The 22,419-nt window shown below is 41.4% G+C and overlaps 1 protein-coding gene across 5 annotated transcripts in view; it reads right to left on the bottom strand.

The window, feature by feature from the left end:
- Positions 1-2,398: 2,398 nt before the first annotated feature.
- The window catches only part of recql5 (RecQ helicase-like 5), a 106,487-nt gene continuing 86,466 nt past the window's right edge, over positions 2,399-22,419 (bottom strand). For 2 of the 5 annotated variants that reach the window (XM_078570849.1, XM_078570854.1), the window contains 8 exons: positions 21,490-21,566; positions 20,868-20,961; positions 17,578-17,703; positions 16,152-16,738; positions 9,558-9,672; positions 9,227-9,478; positions 9,007-9,079; positions 2,399-2,799 (listed from right to left, as the gene is read on the bottom strand). In XM_078570849.1, the coding sequence (XP_078426975.1) occupies positions 2,705-2,799; positions 9,007-9,079; positions 9,227-9,478; positions 9,558-9,672; positions 16,152-16,738; positions 17,578-17,703; positions 20,868-20,961; positions 21,490-21,566 (1,419 nt within the window). In that variant the 3' untranslated portion in view covers positions 2,399-2,704. Of the gene's footprint in view, positions 2,800-9,006; positions 9,080-9,226; positions 9,479-9,557; positions 9,673-13,701; positions 14,861-16,151; positions 16,739-17,577; positions 17,704-20,867; positions 20,962-21,489; positions 21,567-22,419 lie in introns of those variants that run through there. The other 3 variants (XM_078570850.1, XM_078570851.1, XM_078570852.1) reach the window with 3 other exon arrangements.

Here is a 22,419-nt window from a genome sequence, read left to right as displayed (position 1 = left end):
ACAAACTTAATGTTTCAGGTTCTGATCAAAGGTCATCGACCTGAAACGTTAACTGTTTCTCTCTCTCCACAGATGCTTTTATTAGTTGTCCGTTTGTTTTAATCTTGCTGAGGTTGAAATGATACTCCTAGATTTTTTGGACTGCCTGTGTTGGAAAGGCCATTGAATCTGCAAAATCCTAGTGGATACTGTGTTTTCAGTTAATTTTAGGATTAGATGATTTATATGAGTCGTCCCAAACCTTTGTGACTGAGACACAAATCGATAATAGTGGCATTTTCACTAGATTTCTTGTAGCCAAAGGTCCATGCATATTGAGGCTTTGAGCAACTCTTGCATAAGACATCTCTAGGTTTGGATTTTTGATCCAATAATGTGCCTTTGGTCTATTTGCCACCAACTTCCTGCTTCCTCCTTTAGGGAAGTCTCGTTCCCAATCTAATGTAGGCAGATTCTAAAGTGGCCCAATGGTTTGCACTGGCTGTGGATGTAGTCCGTCTTGTGATGAATGGGAATATTATGGTTATTGTTTCAAAGAGAAGAAATGCTTTAGCCAAAAACATGGCTTGTTCTTGGTTGCTTTCTGTGCTTATTTTCCTCAAAGTATATGGAGGGGGTCAGGGAGAGGAGCACCCAGTGGTAATGCAGTGGATAGGAAGCATACTTACACATATAAAGGAGCACTGGGAATACAAATCTAGGTTCATTCTCGCTACTTTTTTGGTTTACTCTATAGCAGGAGCAACCCAATGACCCTCAGGAGAATATGTACATTTTGAATGAGCCTGCTGAAATATAGGCCAAAGGATAATCAATATTGATGAGCATTGGTATTGACTGAGCAGGGCTGTCCTGAGGGGAGTTAGGGCCTCTTAGCAACTGGTGTGTTATCTAAGAGGTCTGCAGAGTCTTTGAAAAGTCAGACAAATATTTTGTACAATAATAAGCATCTACAATTGTGAATGGATTATTACATTTTGCACAGTACGAGAAAGCACATGGTTGATCTTAGTACAGACATGTTGATCGACCTATGCAACCGCTTAGACATAGGCAATATATTGTGTGGATCTACTGAAAGGAATGCTGTACAATAACAGTCCAGTTGGGCATATTATGTGCCCTAGCTCCTGTATTCTAATGTTCTTGTGTTTTTGTCTGCTTATTGTACTCATTCTAGAGAGTATAGGATTGACTGCTGATGTTAAAAGCTGAATAACAACAGAAATTTCTTTTGTTTGTGTCATTGAAAAGGACACACATGATAAATTGACTTTAAGTAATCTGACCTATTTGTGTAGAGAGGCTAAAGTCCTCATTTCAAACTTTTAGCAGTGAGGGCTTTGATGTTAGCTGGGAAAAAAGAACAGACACTGTGATGCAGCTCCTGGGTCTTTAGTGAATGTAGGGATTAATGACCATGTGTGGCATCACCTCTAATATCAAGATAATCATATGTGCATTCATCAGTTTCTCCAGAACCATGAAACTTGGCTATATTCCTACAGCCTGTAAAGGATGAGGAATGTGGAATAAGCTTGTGGATCTTGCCAACAAAGTGATTCTTGTTTCAAAGGGAACTAATGTTCCACCCTAAACCTTGCCAAGCTGTGGGGAAACAGATTTAATAGAAAAATTAGCTCTTAGCTTGACTTTGCTTAATTTGTTTAACAGATTTCATGCTAACTGTATCATTAGTTATCACTACCTCTCTTGGGAAAACACTGTAGCTGACCGGCCCACTGAAGCAAGCACTAAAATTCAGTTCACCATGTTTCAAGGACCATCTACACCAAACTCGCAACTTCCTCCAGAGGAAGGCCAGGCGTGGCACAGCTGCAGACGTTCTCCCAAGCACCAACAACGACAATATGAACAGCCAGCATCGGACTCCAGTCATCAGAGGACCCACAGAAGATGAAATGATTTACAGCTTGGACCTATTTGAACAATGTGGAGTCTACCACAAACCATTAATTACCACTGAAAGGAGGAACTGCTACCAAGCTCTGAAGTCCATTGGTCTTCCCCGATATGTTGACATCTGGTAATCTACAGGAGATTCAAATCCAAAGGCTAGGCAGCAAGACAATTTGGGAAGCGACTTCAGCTGGTGTGAGGAGTCCATGAAGGAAATTAGATCTGATTTATTAATATGAGGTAAAGTATGAACTTTACACAGTCCAGCTTCATACTATCCATGTATATAACCTAGACAGTGTTGAGGTTCTGCATTGTTAGCTGGGACGTTAAACCAAGTCCCTATCTGCCATTCACTTTAGACGTAAACCCCTTTTTTGAATAGGATATTTTGAACTCTTGAAGGATCTGAACCCACATTATATTGTGATGTTGGTCAGGATAACAGCAGCATCGCACAACAGATCAAGACAGCAGAGTTGTTTAGAGAAACTTTATTCTGGTGAAGCCTTTCCAATTCACTCATTAATTACAACAGAACAATAATAATCCTATAAAATAAATTACTCCATTCTCATTCATCAAGCCTGGAGAATATTCCAAAGAGGTCACATAAAGAAGGCTGTTAAATGGCATTTTTTCCAAACACAGAGATTCACCCTGATCGATGTGGTCATACCTGAGATTAAGCAGCTCTATAACATTGAAGCCATATATTAACCATTCAATCTAAATATTAACAGAAACCGCATAGCTCTAAGATAATGTCAAGTAAAACGAATGGCTATGTTGAATTGAGGTTTCTCCAATCATCCTCACTCTCACATCTCCTGCAGCTTTTAAAGAAACTGTGGATTAGTTGTTGAGCTGCTTCTTTTACTGAAAAAGATCAAAATGAAATGAGTTTTAAATATTGTTCAAAAAAGCAATCTCTTGGTAGATATTGTAGAATAAATGAGAGAAATCCTGAGATTCATCATCTGCTCATACGTAAATGTCTAAATGTGTAATTTAGTTCTCTTTGAGACTGAGGTACAGTTTGACTGTCCCAATCATCTCATTTATCCCCAAGACAGAACCTGATGTGGATTCCCTAGGTAGACAGAAAATGTCAGAAACCAAACCTGAAATCAGTAGGAACATGAACCAGGACAAGTGTTGCAGCCTATGCCAGACACAGAAAGTGAGTGACCCAGACAGTCAGTGGGAAAGAGACATATACAGAGCATCAAGGATAAGACAGAGTCTAATATTTAGAGGCATGGCAGGATACCTCAGTCCCATCAAATTCAAAATAACAGAGGATCTGACCATCATTTTCCAATCCTCTCTGGCTACAGGATTAGTGCCAGAGGATTGGAAGACAGCTTACATTATATTATTATTTAAAAGGGAGAAAGGGATAGGCCACATAATTACAGGCCAGTATGCCTAAACTTGGAAGTGGCCAAATTATTGGAAAAAATTCTGAGACATGGTATTAATCATCATTTAGAAAGTCACAGATCAACCAAGCATGTGCTTGTTAGGGAATGTAATTTCTGACTAACTTGATTGAATTTTTTAGGGTGTAACAAGGAGAGTCAGTGAAGATAGTGGGTTTGATGCAGTCTATATGGATTTTAACAAGTTTTTTTTTTAAACAACTTCCCACATGGCAGACTGGTCAGAAAAGTAAAAGCTCATGAGATTCAAAGGAAACTGGCAAGCTGGATCCAAAGTTCACTTAGTGGGAGGAAGCAAAAGGTAATGATCGACAAGTGTTTTTGTGACTTGGAAGGCCGTTTCCAGTGGGGTTCCACAGGGCTCAGTACTGGATCACTTGTTGTTTGTCGTAGATATCAATGATTTAGAGTCAAATGTAGGTAAAATGATTTAAAAGTTTGCAGATGATTGGCCATGTATGATTGATAGGAAGAAAGCTGTAGGCTGCAGGAAGATATCAATGGACTGATTGGGTGGGCAGAAAAGTGGCAAATGGAATTCAACTGGAGAAATGTGAGGTAATGCATTTAGGAAGGACAAAGAAGTCAGGGGAATAAACAATAAATGACAGACTGAGAAATGTAGAGGACCAGAGAAACATTGGAGTGCATGTCGACAGATCCCTGAGGTAGCAGGATAGTACATAAAGTGATTAGGAGGCCAGATGGAATACTTTCCTTTATCAGCGAAGGCAAAAAGACTAAAAGCAGACAGATTATGCTAGAATCGTATAAAACACTACAGCTAGAGTACTGTTATGGTCACTGCATTACAGGAAGGATGCAATTGAACTAGACAGGAAACAGGAGATTTACAAGTATGTTGCCAGAACTGTAGAATTTTAGCTATGAGAAAGATTTAGAGAGGCTGGGGTTGTTTTCCTTGGAACAGATGAGGCTGAGGAGGTGTATAAAATTATGAAGGGCCTAGAAAGAGTGGAGAGGAAAGATCTATTTCCCTTACCAGAGAGGACAATGACCAAGTAGCATAGACTTAAAGTAATTGGTAGAAGGGTTAGAGGGTAGTTGATGAGAATGTTTATTCACCCAGAAGGTGTTGGGGGCCTGAAACTTACAGGTTGAAGGGATGATAGAGGCAGGAACCCTCAACGCATTTAAAAAGTACATCGATATGCACTTGAAATGCCATAACCTACAGGGCTATTGACCTAGAACTGCAAAGTGGGATCAGGTTGAATGGCTCTTTTTTGGCTGGCACAGACACGATGAGCCAAATGGACTCCTTCCGTGCTGTAAGTTTCTATGTTAGGGCCAGAAACAATCCAAGAAAGCACGGTAGACAGCAGAAGCAAATCAAACCCTACTAAATATATATCCCACCACTCTACCGAGTAAATGTAAGATCACTTGCTCTAAACTAGTAAATATGTAAAATATGTACGCATTGCAAATTAAAATAGTTGCATTTTGACTATAATATAGCACTACTACTTAAAGTACAACACCAAAGTCAGTCAAGGGTCATGTATTTGGGTTAAAAGGAATGAACGAGCAAATATCATGGAGCAAATATCAAATAATATGCTACATTATTTACTTAATGTAAACTGTTCAACTAATACAGTCACTATACTCTAGATATTTTGCAGTAGAGCTGTCAATACAAATCTCACAAGATCAACTAGAAGAGTATTTAATTGTGGGCTCAGTTTCCTCAACAACCAATCAGCAGATCATGGTTGAAAACCTGCCTCTTCACTCACATCACTCAAATGTTTAAAAATATCTGCCATAATTGCTAGGATTAAAGAAGAGCCTAACAACTCCGGAGTTCCTTCCCCAATCCTCCTGCCTTGTTTCTTCGCTGTTTACCTTCAAAAACCTCCTAAAAATCTGACTGTGCTACTGGCCATCTTTTCTCATTCCTCTGCCTGCTTGTATCTGACTGTGAAATGTCTTGGGACATTTTGCTATGGTAAAGGCACTATAATAATGCACATTGTGTTATAATGCACCAGTGACCCTTCTCTGTTCCTTCCCTTTGGGATTGAGTGGGTATGGGCAGGGGATGTAATTAAAACTGGTTTTAGTTTCTCTCAAACACTAATTCTATCAATGCCTCATTAATTTATTCAGTCCTAAGGCTAAAGTACAAAATAAACATTCTCAGATTTGGCAACAGAAACCCCAGAATTGAAAAGGAGCAGAGCAGAAGAGTTACACGTAGGGTACAGGGTACAATGGAATAGATACTAAGGAGTGCAGCAATATTGTTAAATATTAAAAGTAACAAAAGATTGCAATATTGAAGAGGAAGGACTGAGGGGATAGGTAAGGAATACTAGGTAGGCAATGACGCAAAATAAGCTTTACATGACATAGAATGATGCAGTACAATAGCATATTAACACCACTGGTAAACAGAAAGCATGATTAGCTGGGAATTTTTTTTGAGAGAAATGTCAGCTTCATGGAGATTTGATTGAGTTACTTTAATAATGATAGTGTGCAGACTACTCAACATAGAACAAAGAACAAAGAAAAGTACAGCACAGGAACAGGCCCTTCGGCCCTCCAAGCCTGCGCCGATCATATTGCCCGTCAACCAAAACATTTTGCCCTTCCGGGGTCCGTATCCCTCTATTCCCATCCTATTCATGTATTTGTCAAGTTGCCTCTTAAACACCACTATCGTAACTGCTTCCACCACCTCCTCTGGCAGCGAATTCCAGACACTCACTACCCTCTGCGTAAAAAATTTGCCCCGCACATCTCCGCTATAGTTTTCTCCTCTCACCTTAAATCTATGTCCCCTAGTAATTGACTCTTCCACCCTGGGAAAAAGCTTCTGACTTTCTACTCTGTCCATGCCACTCCTAATTTTGTAAACTTCTATCAAGTCGCCCCTCAATCTCCGTCGCTCTAGTGAGAACAATCCGAGTTTCTCCAACCTCTCCTCATAGCTAATAACCTCCAGACCAGGCAGCATTCTGGTAAACCTCCTCTGCACCCTCTCCAATGCCTCCATATCCTTCTGGTAATGTGGCAACCAGAATTGCACGCAATATTCCAAGTGTGGCATAACCAAGGTTCTATACAGCTGCAGCATGACTTCCCAGCTTTTATACTCAATACCTCTGTCAATGAAGGCAAGCATGCCATATGCCTTCCTGACTACCTTATCCACCTACGTTGCCACTTTGTGACCTGTGGACTTGTACACCCAGATCCCTCTGCCCGTCAATGTACTTAAGGGTTCTGCCATTTACTGTATAATTCCTGACTGTATTAGACCTTCCAAAATGCATTACCTTACATTTGTCCGGATTAAACGCCATCTGCCGTTTCTCTGCCCAAGTCTCCAACCGATCTATATCCCGTTGTATCCTTTGACAATCCTCTTCACTATCTGCAACTCCTCCAACCTTAGTGTCATCTGCAAACTTACTAATTAGCCCAGTTACATTTTCCTCCAAATCATTTATGTATACTACAAACAGCAAAGGTCCCAGCACTGATCCCTGCGGAACTCCACTAGTCACAGCTCTCCATTGGTTGCCAGTGACTTTTCATGACCCCTTTTAGCCCTTCTGACTCCTTGCTTAAGTTTCTTCCTACTTTCTTTATATTCTCCACAGGCTTCATCTGTTCCCAGCCTTCTAGCCCTTACGAATGCTTCCCTTTTCTTTTTGACTAATCTCACACTATCCTTCGTTATCCAAGGTTCCTGAAACTTGCCATACTTATCCTTCGTCCTAGCAGGAACATGCCAGTACTGAATTCTTATCAACTGACGTTTGAAAGCCCCCCACATGTCAGTTGTTGATTTGCCCTCAAACATCCACCTCCAGTCTAGATTCCTCAGTTCCTGCCTAATATTGTTATAATTAGCCTTCCCCCAATTAAGCACCTTAACCCGAGGACTCCTGTTATCCTTATCCACCAGTACCTTGAAACTTACTGAATTATGGTCACTTTTCCCGAAATGCTCCCCGACTGAAACTTCGACCACCTGGCCGGGTTCATTCCCTAATACCAGGTCCAGTATTGCCCCTTCCCTAGTTGGACTATCTACATATTGTCTCAGGAAACCCTCCTGGATGCACCTTACAAATTCTGCATCATCCAAACCCCTAGCACTAAGTGATTCCCAGTCAATATAGGGAAAGTTAAAATCACCCACCACAACAACCCTATTGCTTTTACATCTTTCCAAAATCTGCCTACATAACTGTTCCTCAATCTCCCGCCGGCAATTGGGAGGCCTATAGTAAACCCCCAACATTGTGACTGCACCCTTCCTATTCCGGAGCTCTACCCATATTGCCTCGCTGCATGAGCCCTCCGAGGTGTCCTCCTGTCGTACAGCTGTGATATTCCCCTTAACCAGCAGTGCAACTCCTCCACCTCTTCTACATCCCTCTCTATCCTGCCTGAAACATCTAAATCCTGGAACGTTTATATGCCAATCCTGTCCATCCTTCAACCAAGTCTCTGTAATAGCAATAACATCATAGTCCCAAGTACTAACCCAAGCTCTAAGCTCATCTGTTCTACTTCTCACATTGAAACAAATGCATTTCAGACCTCCAGTCCCACGGTGTTCAGGAATTTCTCCTTGCCTGCCCTTCCTCTTAGTCCTAAATGCTAGGGAGGACCAGGGAATGCAAGGATAAGTCACACACGAACTAAATGGCAGGTATTACTTGTTTTTTCAGAGAATCATTGATCTCTGAACAAATTGCTAACAAATACTGAGAATGTGAATTCACTACAGACATTTGAAAGTAGCTGCACAGGTTCCTAAGTGTGGATAAGACATCTGGGTCAATGTGGTCTCCTGCAGCTCATTTGACTGCCTTTGTTTGAAGGTTGGGTGGGGGAAGGAAATGTTGTAGAGGAATTCCCCAGAATTCTGGGAAGCTGGAATAAGGATTTTTCTGTCTCTCCCAAGACATCTAACTGTGTGGGTGAGATTGGGTTAAAAAACTAGTTAAATATGTGAAGGCTAAACTTCCATATGCCAAATGAGTTTTAACATGACAAAGTAGTACAGTTAATTTAAGAGACAGTGTCTTTGACCTGCTGATATATGAATGGATGTCTGGGAAAGGTTCCAGAAAACATCAGTACCATACAGTAATGCACAAGCAAGAGCTAGGATCTTCAGAAAGGAAGGAGGAAAAATAAATCAGGAGGGTCTTTATGTATTAGTTTTATAAATGTTTGTTATTGGGGTCAGTTGCATCTATCGATCACAATATAGATACTGATGTGGAAAGTCATTTGGTCTCTTCTAGTTCATCTGTCCAGAAAAGAGTTGCAGTGCCCTCCATCACAGCATTCATATGTCTCTGATCAAGAGCTTTCGCCTCCTCTTCCCTACTCATACGTCCATCAATATGTCGATCATCATTTCAAGAACGTCCCAATATCAGTTTGAACTTGTGCTCTCTTGTTGAACTGTCACAGTTTAACCTTCCACACCCCTAATATTGCACTGATCATCCTGGAGATTGTTTCATCGAGAAAAGCTTACCATGAATTACAAGTTCAAGACTGCACCTGTCTCTTAGACTAATGGTACTGTCCCTTTCCCAGGACACAACAGATCACAAATGAAGGCAGAGTCTGCTCTTACCATTTCTTTTCACAGCATTCTCTTCAACAACCAGTAAATGAGAAAGGTGTCGAGCGAAGGCTTTAAATAAATCCTGCAGGATATGGGAGATGAGCCATTATTCATTAATTCAAGTGAGGACTTCAGTGTATCTATAATGAGCAATATCACAAAGATCTGCTAGTCCCAAATTAAGAACAAAGGGCCTTGTGTGTTTTATTCTGATTCACTAACAACTCACTTTTACCTTAGAAGCAAACCTTCCCTCCTTGTAATAAGGAGTGAGGCATTTGACAACGATGTCTGCTGCCTGTTTCAGTTGTCCTCCATTTGATGCAACTGAAGATGCCTTGGTGCTCTCTTCCTTACATGACTGAAACAAGGAGTCAAAGGTCACCTTCTTCTTGGTCTGACTGCCCTTAACGTCGGGTGGGCATAAGATGGAGGAATTGATGCTGGTTCGTTGTCGTTTCAGGTCCAGTGACCCTTGTCTCTGAAAGAATACAGGTGATAAGTTCAAGGCACAAGGAGCGTAAGTCAGAGCGAGTGCAACAAACACCAAGGCGACTTACCTGGTCTGTTGCTGGCCTTTTCTCGCTAGCAGAGGGAGCAACTTTCCAGCCTTGGCTGCTTGCATCAGCCAGCATTTTCCCACCAGGAGCCTTCTCTACGTTCCTACATCTGTCACTTGGTAAAATAACAATACACATCAAAAAGAATGTTCTGGGACACGAACAGCAGCAACATACAAACTAGTCGCAAACCTTTCCTGTACATATTCAATCAGCCAGTGTGCATTTCTCTGAGATAAAAATAGAAGTAGGCCATTTGGCCCCTCAGACCTGTTCCACCAATCAGTTCGTTTATAGCTAATCTATTCCCTAACACCAAAAATCTGCCTTTGCTCCACAAGAGGAGATTTGACGAGATGTTCAAAATGATGATGAGGTTTTGATAAAGTAAATAAGGAGAAACAGTTTCCAGTGGCAGAGGGTGAAGGCACCACAAGTGCACATTTTTTTTTACACAGAGTTATGATCTGTAATGCACTACCTGAAAGGGTGGTGATTCAAAGCAGATTCAATAGTAACTTTCAGAAAAGAGAATTGGATGAGTACTTGAAGAGGATAAAAAACTGCAGGACTATGGTTCTTCAACAAACCTCCACTTCTTCCAAACTCATGACCTTTACCACCTAGAAAAAGGGGTGCACCCTGATGGGGTCACCACCTACAAGTTGCCCTCCCAAGTCACACACCATCCTTCACTGTTGCTGGGTCAAAATCCTGGCGCTCCCTACATAACAGCACTGTGGGTGTACCTATACCATAAGGACTGCAGTGGTTCAAGAATTGGTTCAACACTGTCTCAAGGATGGGCAATAAATGCTGGCCTTGCCAGTGACGACTCCATCCCACAAATGAATTAATTTTTAAAAATACAGAGCAGAAGATCTTCAGCTTGATCTCCAGCCTGTGATGAATTCATCTCAGTAACGGTGGTTGTCATGTTTGGGGTTTCTTGACCATTCTTCCACAAAAAGTTAATTTCAAATGCTTTCTTTTTTTAAAGCTTGGCTCATTCATTCAGGCTTAGGGAAAATAATGTATCTAAATGAAAGGTGGTTAAAAGGCTTATGAGCTCAGGATTGATGTTGGTCCACAAAGACAAAATGATAAGCAATACCTTAATCTGTCTTGGCAATAAATGCCTCATACTGGGTGTGCTGGGAAGTGTCTGTTGCTAGAACCTCAGTGGTGAGTGGTCTGGCAGGCCTTTCCTTCTGGCTGTTATGATCCGAGGCCAGACCCCCAAGTTGTTGGTAAGATCCAGTTAGGGACCAATAATGTTTTGTTTAAAATAGACAAAGTTTGAGATCCAAGATACCCACTAACAGAATAAAGCTGCAAGATTCCACAGGTTTTGAACAACACTGTGTCGCCTGCCAACGCAAGTTGGCTGCAAAGATGGCCACTGATACACATCTACCCACACGCATTGGTCCATGCATGCGCAGAAAACCAATGACGCTGTGCCCCAGTGTATGGCTTTGATTTGTTGTTTATTCTGAGTATTTGCATATTCTGTACCCAGGTGGTTAAAGCTGTACTTTGCCACAAATGCATAGAATCCAGTCCAGCTCTCCACCCCATGTATTCATTATTTCTCTTTCAAATAGAAAAAGGAACTCTCAATGCAACTGCATATGTAGCACAATGAGAACAGTGTAGTGCCACACAAACCTCAGAGCACTGCTTTACAATCTAATTGTGCCAGAACTTCATCAGTTTCTGTGATAATCCATTTTCCCATTGTCATCAACATCAACTTTGGACAACTACAACCTTATACTATCAACTATATTCGTTCGGTAGTACAGAACTTGAGTATTGCTGAAAAATAGAGACATGTCTAAGCTTTTAGTCTTGCACTCATTAGGGCACTTGCAAGAATACCAATATAAGGGAGGAAACAACAATTTATACTGTGTGTGAAGAGTGCTGATTGGTTGGCAAGTGGCATTGCCATGGAGAATGCACTGCTGATGGTGACTGTTAGTTAACTGCCAAGCATTGTTTGAAATTTAAACCAGGCAGCTTGACCCTGATTGGTCAAGGCATTGCCCTGAGGAATGAGTCAGCAAAAGGCTGTCACTTATTTTGTTTAGCTGAAACAGGCGCAATATATATGCATGCTTGATATAGTGCAGTAGCAACACGAGTGGTATTTGCCACTAACAGGATGCTGCCGTCAAGCCAAAAACGTTTTGCCTATCACACAAATGAGTAATTCAGTAAATGAATTTCAGTGCCAATGTGATGCTAGGTACGTAGGCCGTGTCCCCCAAAGACTATCGGATCGTTTCAAACAGCATGTCCCAGCTGCTGTTCGCAACGGGCAGGGTACAGATTGTACCCAACCAGCCCGTGCTTGCAAAACTCAAAACACAGTGTCCAACAATAGATGTGATTCCACGATTGGACAACATTTGCCAAATAACCCTCGGTGTGCTAAGAATTACGCTGACAACCAATTTAAGATTGTCAGTCGGGCTCACAGTGTGGCGCATTTGCATTTACTGGAAGCTACATATTATTAATACACTGGGCCCTGTTCTTTGCAGACAGAATGAACATGCATATACATTGCGCCTGATTCAGCTAAACAAAATAAGTGACAGCCTTTTGCTGATTCATTCCTCAGGGCAACACCTCAACCAATCAGGGTCAAGCTGCCTGGTTTAACTAACTTGCTGGAGTTTTTTGAAGAGGTAACAGAAAAGGTCGGTGAGGATAATGCTGTTATGTGGTGTACGTGGACTTTCAAAAGGCATTTGATACAGTGCCACATAACAGACTTGTGTGAAAAGTTATTGCTCAAGGGATAAAAGGGACAGTAGCAACGTGGATACAAAATTAGCTGAAAAATAGGAAGCAGAGAGTAATGGTCAATGGATATTTTTCAGATGGGAGGAAGGTTTGTAGTGGAGTTCCCAGGGGTCAGTATTGGGAACCTTGCTTTCCCTGATACATATTAATGATCTAGATCTTGGTGTGCAGGGGACAATTTCAAAGTTTGTCGATGATATGAAGCTTGGGAGTGTTGTGAACAACGAGGACGATGGTGTGGAACTTCAAGAGGACAGACAAGGTGGTAGAGTGGGCAGATAGGTGACAGATGAAGTTCAATGCAGAGAAGTGTAAGGTGATGCATTTTGGTAGGAAGAATATGGACAATATAAAATAAAGTGAAATTTTGAAGAGGCTGCAGGAGCAGAAAGACATGGGTGTATACGTGCCTAGATCATTGAAGGTGGCAGGACAGGTGGAGAGAGCAGTTAATAAAGCATATAGTATCCTGGGCTTTATTAATAGGGGCATTGAGTACAAGAGCAGGGAGGTTATGCTGAATTTATATAAGACACTCATTAGACCTCAGCTGGAGTATTGTGTACAGTTCTGGGCGCCACACTATAGGAAGGATGTGAACACATTGGACAGAGTGCAGAAGAGGTTTACAAGAATGGTTTCAGGGTTGAGAAACTTTGGCCATGAGGATAGATTGGAGAGGTTGGTACTGTTCTCCTTGGAGAGAAGAAGGCTAAGAGAAGATTTGATAGAGATGTTCAAAATCATGAGGGGGCTGGACAGAGTAGATAGGGAGAAGCTGTTCCCGCTCATAGAAGGATCAAGAATGAGGGGGCACAGATTTAAAGTGATTTGCAAAAGAAGCAAATGTGACATGGGAAAAAAACATTTTAATTCTGGAATGCACTGCCTGGAAGTGTGGTGGAGGTAGGTTCAATTGAGGTATTCAAGAGGGCATTAGATGATTATTAAATAGAAACAATGTGCAGGGGTATAGGAAAAGGCAAGGCAATGGTACTAGGTCATAATGGTCATTTGGAGAGCTGGTGCAGACACGACAGGCTGAATGGTCTCCTGCTGTGCCGTTAAAATTCTGTGAATCTGTTTAAATTTCAAACAATGCTTGGCAGTTAACTAACAGTCACCATCAGCAGTGCATTCTCCATGGCAATGCCACTTGCCAATCAATCAGCAAATTCTTCACATACAGTATAAATTGTTATTTTCTCCCTTATATTGGCATTCTTGTGAGTATCCTGATGAGTGTTAGACAAAAAGCTTAGACATGTCTCTTTTTTCAGCAAATCAACTTTATCTTATCACGTTTAATAAGAAAGAAAATGAAGCATTTTGGAGTTTGTGAGGGAAATAACCCTGCATCTCTCTTTGCTTGCTTTTTATTTATCAACCTCTTGGGATGCATAAGAGGGCAGTTTGCTACTGCATTGCTGTATGGAATCAGATGAAAATTAGAATCCCATAAGGGAATCGTATGAACTTTTGAACCAAGATTAGACAACTTAAATTTGGATGGCTGTAAGTACAATAGGTCCCTTCATTGAAAAACAGTGAAATCAAGAGCTTGGGGTGCGCAGACATCACCAGCAAATGGAACCCGTTGCTCATAATGACATCACGTCAGTACAACTGTGCATGCACTGCATTGGCAGCCATTGAACAAACAAAAATAAACTTTACTATACAAGGTCAGAAAGATAAAACCATTTACAATATCGATCTTATACTCTAACATTTAGGGTAAGTATGAGGTACATGTGAATTAACACACTAACTGTGGTCAAACACACCAGACTCCACAATAAATGCCAGGTTCGAGCAAGACAGAGTCCATGGATTTCTCAACAACCCACGCAGGCATCAGTAACACTGAGTGTCAACCAATCTCACTAAAACTTGGTCTCTCTTACAAGGGATTCCAGTCTTCACCTTCGAAGATTTTTCTCCAACAGTCTCCCCAACTTGGATGGCATCAACAACAGTCCACCTTGTAGTATTTCAATCTTGTCTCTCAAGATCTTTTTCCCCTGGATTCCCAAATATACGCTCAAGCACTAATTTACAAGCACAACTTTAGATCTTTGGCCACGCCAAGCAGAACACTACTGCTCCAAAGGGGTACTTTTGCCCCAATGGCCTGGAGCACAGAGTCACCAATCTTCAGCTGCCTTCTTCACTTAAAGTCTGCTCCCCATAGCATTTTGCCTGTTTGGAGCCTGTTTCTCTGCCTGTTTCCTTGTCCCCTCCCTCTGGGACTCTTCTTTTGGGACCTCTCCTTGATGGTGCTCCATTCCCAGGTTTCGTGCCTTTTCCCCCCTCTCTTTATACGGTGTGATGGGCCTGTCCCAGGCCCGAAGAACTTGCACTGCAGAACTGTGCATGTGCAGCCCGCTCCCAGTCTGCGTATGTGCAAAAGCACCGAGATCCATTGGGAGTTAAAGTTCCTGCCCTCCGCTCTCAACTTCAAAGTAAGTATAGTTTTCATAACACTGTGAACACAGGGCGATAAAAATAGACAGAAACACAGGCAGGTTTTAAACAGAAAACTGTAAGAGAAAGCTTTGGTCAGGTTCAGAAGGAAGCAGTTAGTTATTTGGGAGTACAGGGTTATTGTGGGCAGGCAGGAAAGTAGAGTTAGGCCACAATCAGATCAGCCATGAATGGTGGAGCAGGCTCAAAGGGCCAAATGGCCTATTTCTTCTTATGTAACCTATTGGCGTCAAATGTGGGAAACACTAAGTGTAAACAATTGGACAAGAAGGTTATCATGCTGCACACACTAATTACACAAATGCTATAAAAGAAAACTAGAGATTAGATCCAATCATTAAGGAGAGCGAGCAGTATAGTGTGCTTGATGCTTTCTTTTCACCACTCTGGGGAGGGGTTAAAATCCAGCACAAACTCATTGGATGAAAAACTCATAGAAACTTACAGCACAGAAAGCGACCATTCAGCCCGTCATGCCTGTGACAGTTCTTTGAAAGAACTGTCCAACTTAGTCTCACTTCCCATAACCCCTGCAGAGTGCATGTCCAATTGCCTTTTGAAAGTTGCTTTGGAATCTGATTCCGCCACCCTTTAGTGCATTCCAGAACTTAACAACCCTCCTTGTAAATTGCTCCTCATTCCTCCTCTGATTCTTTTGCCGGTTATTTTAAAGCTATGACCTCACGTTACCATTTACCAGAGGAAATGGTTTCTCCATATTTGGCTATCAAAACCCTTCATTATTTAAATATCTCTGTTAGGTATCCCTTAACCTTCTCTGCACCATGGAGAACAATCGAGTTTCTTCAATCTCTTCACATAACTGCACTCCCTCATCCCTGGTATCAACCTGGTAAACTTCCATTGTGCTCTCTCCAGGGCCTTGCTAGAGTGTGGTGTGCAGAATTGTACACTATACCCCAGCTGAGGCCTAACTAGTGCTAATAACAAGATTGTCAGCTGCTTGTAAGTATCTAATGAAATACGAGCAGCCTCAATCCAGTGTACAACACCAAGATTGTTCTAACATTGATGTCACTCAAAAAGGCCACAAGATGGATGGCTAATTTGGGAAATGAAACGCCTTTAGCAAACACTTTGGCCTAAAATTGGCCTCGGCCTCAATTGCGAGAGTAGAGGAAGCTTGGTGCTAACATTAGGTGCCTAAACTGGAGAGTATACCTTTCCCTAGCACCAGCGTCCTTCATTTTGATGAACACAAAGAAAGTCAGTTGGCAGAAAAAAAAATCAGATAATAGGGCACCAGTATTGCCCAGCTTTTAGCATTACCTTATCTTTTGTTCCATGTCATGACAGGTCTGTAAATGTCTCTGCACTATGTTCACATTTACAGTCTTAGGCACTATGTTCACATTTACAGTCTTAGTCATTTTATCAAGATCCGGAGAAGATTCCAGTTCCCCAGACAAGGTCCAAGTGGAAGAGGATCCTTTCCTGCTGTCCTCTTCTTCCTGTGCATCATTAACAAGGGTGCTGCAGACCCCACCGAGGCCCTTGGCTGAGGCTTCTGCTACCCCTTTAGATTTGCTCTGCTGAAAGAATTTGGTAATATTCTGAGAGTCTTTCTTAGCATTCTCTGCCAGCAGTTGTCTTTTAGTGGGTTTCTTCTTGCTTGGACTAGAGTGGAGAGGCGAGGACTGATTTGTCCTCTCATTGTGGTCTACAGAGGGTTTTGTGACATCTGGAGATCTTGTATCTTTTTTTCTAGCTCTGTCCAAGTGGTATTCCGGACTCTCTGAACTAGCACCATTCCTCTGCTCACTGTTCACTAGCACCGGGTTCGTCAGCATCTCTCCTGCAGTCTGGAATGGGCTAGATGAACTCTGGCCTCCTGCTCCTAAACGCTTTCGCTTGAACTGCAAAACACAGAAAAAGATCAGCATTTGTCTGGTATTTATGGTACAGTTAGTGACACTCACAATATAGCAGCTCAAGGTCAGATACATGCATGATATAGAGGGCAGTGGTTTGAGGTCAGTGACACTCCAGATACAGAAGATAGTGGCTGGAGCTCAGTGAGACACAAAATATAGAGGCAGTAGCCTGAGGTCAGTAACACTCCAGATATAGAAGATAGTGGCTGGAGGTCTGAGACACACAATATAGAGGGCAATAGATGGAGGTCAGTGACAGTTATGAGACAGTGGCTGGAGGTCAGTGATATTCGGGATAAAGCGACAGTGACTAGAGGTCAGTGACACAAAATGGAGGGCAGTGGCTTGAGGTCAATGATACTCAGAATACAGCAGGCAGTGACTGGAGCTCAACAACACTCGGATACAGAGGGCGGTGGCTTGAGGTCAGCCAGTACAGAAGTCAATGGTTTATGATCAGTCACATGCTCAAGCAATGATTCACATTCTGGCAGCGAGCACCACAAGATCAATAAGTGGAAAGGTCAAAGGCCATTTCACAGGACACGACTAGGATTACATAGAAGGTGACATAAATCAGGAAGTAGTGATTAGACGATGCCAAGTTAGGGTTATAAAACCTGTAGACTGTAGGAGAAAGGAAAGACTAAGTCCACAGTTTTGAAGCCCTGCTAAAGAATGAGTTAGAATGAAATAATGTTTGTTTTTAGCACAGTGAGGTTTCAGGGAGCAGGATGTCTGTTGTGAGATCTTAAATTCCCACTACTCCGGAGAAGACAAGGCATTACAGTCCTGCACCAAGAGACAAGAGATGTACTCACAGAATAGAGCTGTGATGCGGAAATAAATGTTTCACCATCTTTGTCACAATCTGTTGTTGCTGTAGCGTCCAATTTTGTCAGTTGTGGGTACAAAGGCCGATTTTGAATTGACTTAATCTCTCCAACCTGGTATGAAAGGAGCAACAAGTAAATAGGAAAGGAGTGGATCGTTCAACCCCTTGAGCCTGCTCCACCATTCAATTATATCATGGCCGGTCTATTTTAGCCTCCTTTGTTCCATATTCTTTGATACCCTTACCTACAAAAATCTAACAATCTGATTTTGAGAATTTCAATTGTCCCCCAATATGCAAAGATTTTTAGTAAATGGATGACACAAAACTTGGAAGTATTATGAACTGAGGTACATCGTGATAAACTTGAATAGGACATAGACAAGCTGGTGGAATGGGCAGATAAAAGACAGATGGAATTTAATACAGAGAAGTGTGAAGTGATTGATTTTGGTAGGAAGAATGAGGAGAGGCAATAAATAAAAAAGGGCATAATTCTAAAGGAGGTACAAGAGCAGAAGGACCTGGGGGGATATATGTGCACAGATCATTGAAGGTGGCAGGGCAGGTTGAGAAAGTGGTTAATAAAGCATACGGGATCCTGGGCTTTATAAATAATGGCATAAAGTACAAAAGCAACAAATATATGATAAACCTGTATAAAACACTGGCTTGGCCTCAACTGGAATACTGTATCCAGTTCTGGGCACCACACTTTAGGAAAGATGTGATGGCATTAGAGAGGGTGTAGAAAGGATTCATGAGAATGGTTCTTAGGATGAAGAATTTCAGTTACGTGAAGAATGTGGGGCGGTGTTCACAATTATGACGGGTCTACACAGAGTAGAAAGGAAGAGTGAGTTCAGTTGACAGAGGGTTCAAGAACCAGGGGACACCAATTTTTTTAAGATGATTGGTAAAAGAAGCAACAGTGACATGAGGAATTTTTTTTTACACAGCCAGTTGTTAGGATCTGGAACGCACTGCCTGAACGTGTGCTGGAGGTTTTCAAACAAGAATTGGATAATTTGCAGGGCCATGGGGAAAGGTTGGGTGAATGGGACAAGATGAGTTGCTCTTGCACAGCCTACTTTTGTGCTGTAACAATTCTATGATTCTAGATTTCCACTACTTTTTGTGTGGATAAAATGTTTCCTGATTTTGCTCCTATATGGCTGAGGTCAGATCCTTGTTCTGGATTCCCTATTAAAGCAAATAGCTTTTCAGTATCTACCCAATTGAATTCCTCTGTCATTTTTAAAACCTCTAAACTTCTAAACTCTAGAAAATCTAAGCCAAGGTATGGAACCTACCCTCATACTTTAACCCTTTAAGCCCGAGTACAAGAATGATGAATCCACATGTACACTCTTCAAGGCCAATATATCTTTTCTGAGGTGCAGTGCCCAGGACTGAAAGTAATACACTAGATGCTGTGCTTAATAGATTCCTCAAAAATTCAAATACTTTAGTCAAACCTGACCTACTCCTCACAAATCCATGCAACTCCCACTGATCAACTGATACCTGATCAAGTGTTCAGGCACTCTGTCTCTGATGACAAATTACAGTAACTGGTGTTAAACTGACAAAGTAATTGATTAAATAGCATTAAAACCAGTGGAGGTATACTCAGTGGAAAAACAGCATACAACGAGATACATTTTGTAATGATCTCCATAGAGATTGATAACTTTTTAAAAGAGATTTGAACTTCCAGTCAGACTAGCTGACAGAATGACATGGCAAGATTTCATATTTTAAAATGACTAAAAGCATCATTGTCTAAACACTATTTTCTTTTTGTAGGCAACCTACACTTTAACTACACAGAAAAACATTCTCCTTTTATACTTATCACACATATCACTCTCCACGGAATTACAGTCCTTTTAGCAAACAATCCAGTTCCTCTCAGCTACTAAGGGGTTTCCGCATCCCCGCTTCGATGAGTAGTAACTTTGAGTGGCCGTCTCCAGGCACTTTCCTCAGTTTTTAGAAAGTTCCTTATATCTACAACAGTAAAGCCCATTGAGAGGATTCTTCTACCTGTTGGCCAAGCCAAGACAAATCTCCCAGAATCTTTAGATGGCTGCAGGATGTGTGTCTTCGACTATAGACCATCTCCTTCCAGAATCTGGCTGTGGTAGCTTGCAAAGTCAAGCAGCCTTTGCTCTCTGCCAAGTACACAGAATCCCTGTCTGTGAGATTAATTGATTTGTAGGGAAGCCTGTAACCTGATCTCAAAAAATGGCTTTGTCTGACCTCTTCCCCATGGCAAGGTGAAACACATTAACCTTGCATCCAGGTAGAAATGCTAATTAGCTATCCTTGATCCCAAGTCCCTAAACACAATTGTTTAAAACCCAATACCAGGAACACCTTTCTGGCACTTTGGGAGATTGTAAACTCAAGTACTAATGTCATTGTCTCCAAACATAAATACCTTGTACCCTCTTCTCTGTGTAACAATCTAAGCCTTCCCTTTGATCACTAACTAATCAAACAACCCAAGCTTACTGTCAAGGCAGACTTCAGAACAGGTCACATGCCCCCCTTAATTTACCCTAAATTTAAAGCCACAGTCCCAAAGTATAATAATCTTATAAACCTCAAAATTGTAACAATTTCATTGGCACAGGTTTAGGTCAAGTGTCATATAACAAAGTACTCAGCTGGAGTGCAATAAAAGCTATGTGTATTGTTATTAATTTTGTTGCTTTGAAAAAATATTATGAAAGCAAACATTCACATTCGCTATGTAATCTTGCCTTACTCAACTATACTAACAGCTAACGGCACAAGGTAAACACTGAGGGCATCAATCTTCTCTTTAAAACCAGTGTATACAAAGAAAGCTTTACTCTACATCATGACACAGTGCAGTACTCAGGCTTGCTCCAGATCAATGGTGCATGGAGCACAATTGTTCTCATTTCAATATTCTGTCACACCCAACACTTAATAAAAAGTTCACAATTAAAATTCAGTGTTGCATACTCTATTCTCATTAGAATTCCCAGTTATAACTCTTTACATTCCACTCTCACTATAAAGCTTTCAGTTATAATAGCCTCTCATTCTAAGGGTCAAAGTTGTAACCTTTTAAATGTAATGCTTCTGTGCTGCTACAAATTCTGAATTCTTATTAATTTCCTCATTCTGCTGCCTCCCCTTGGCTGTCGATGGCTATGCATAATTATGTAAATAGACTTAACAAGCCACTTTGAATTAAATGTAGTAGGTCCCCAACAGTACATCATTTTATTTACCCACCTTTCTCAGCACCAGTGCTTTGTATAAGTTAGCCATCTTGGTGATTTTGAAAGCTTCATATTCCATCTCTACGGCACATGAGTGAGGGTCAGCCCTGTTAGTGAGAGAGGAGAGGGTCCTCAGGGAATGTATATGGATTAGCTGTGTCAATCCAGATGTGACAGAACGAGGGAGAGCACACTGGCACAATATATATACATACAAAAAACCTCGTGGACATAAGGAACTAATATCTTTGATAAGTTTGCACTGAAACCTGTCTTCCACTCACTAAGTACAAAGGTATTTAACAAAGAACACAGTATTGTGTGCACTTCTTCCACTTTACCATTGGCATCTCATCAGTTGTCTAGGCCCAAAGCTTTGGAATTCCCTCACCAAGTCTCTCCAACTGTCTCACTTCCTTTAAAATGTTCCTTCAAATCTACTTCTTGAACCAAGCTTTTGGTAACCTGTCGTAATGTTTCCGTCTTTGGCTCGGTATCAATTTTTGTCTAGTTGCACTCCTGTGAAGTACCTTGGGATGTTTTGCAATATTAAAGGAGCTATATAGATACAAGTTGCTGTTGTTGTGTAGAAAAAATATGCATGCGTGTACTTGACTGCTGCATACTTTACTTACCACTCTGGTTTTGCGACTCCCTGCTGTTTACTCTTGGTCAGTGCCTCCTCCAACATGTGGAGACAATGTTCCCGTGCCTGATACAGCAGACAGCAGAGGCAAAAAAGAGAAAAGCAAAACAGTTAGTACACAAACCTGACATCCACTACCACCAAGATAAATGATTAGTAACAACATTTTTGCACAATCAATCCCAAAAATGCATTATACATACCCTTTTGATTCTTGGCCATCTTGTAAAAATACATTCTTCACTATATAAACTTCCAGTAGTTTACCCACTTCTACCTTTTTGAAACTACTGAATATATTTTAATTCCCAGCCTGATAAAGTGATACTTGCCAGTCAGTTCTTCAGCTCTGCAGAAGAGTTATTCTGGAATCTAAACCAATATTTATCCGTTAACCAATACCACTAAAAAATGATTATCTGGTCATGTATCTCATTGCTGCTTTTGGGGCCTTGCGGTATCCAAACAGGCTGCTTTTTTTCTCTGCACTACAACAGTGATTGCAAAGCTAGTTGCAATGTTGTGAGGCCAGGAAAGGCTCAATGTTAATGGAAATCCCTTGCTGTGGGCAACCCTTCTACCCAGTTAAAGGAAGCTGTCACGCTAACCTTTCAATGCTTGTAACTTCTTCAACTAAAAAAGTCACATTAAGATAGGTACCTGTACTCAAATCCAAGCCAATATTGTGGGATGAAAATTATCCACTATTTGCTGGCTGTACAAGAAAAAATTGGGCCGTTTCAATCTGGCTGCTAGCACTCACATCTGCTAGTTCGGCGCAAATTACCATTAAACTATCAATCCCACTCAGAGAGCAAACAGGATGGGTGGTGCGGGAAATGGGAAAAATATCTCACTGGGTGCATTTGGAAATGCTCTGAAATTGAGGCTGAGGCACATTGTTGCAGCACAGTACAGG

This window comes from Cetorhinus maximus, chromosome 24 (assembly GCF_964194155.1).
Source record: "Cetorhinus maximus chromosome 24, sCetMax3.hap1.1, whole genome shotgun sequence".
Taxonomy (NCBI): domain Eukaryota; kingdom Metazoa; phylum Chordata; class Chondrichthyes; order Lamniformes; family Cetorhinidae; genus Cetorhinus; species Cetorhinus maximus.
This window is presented reverse-complemented; position numbering and strand designations above follow the sequence as displayed.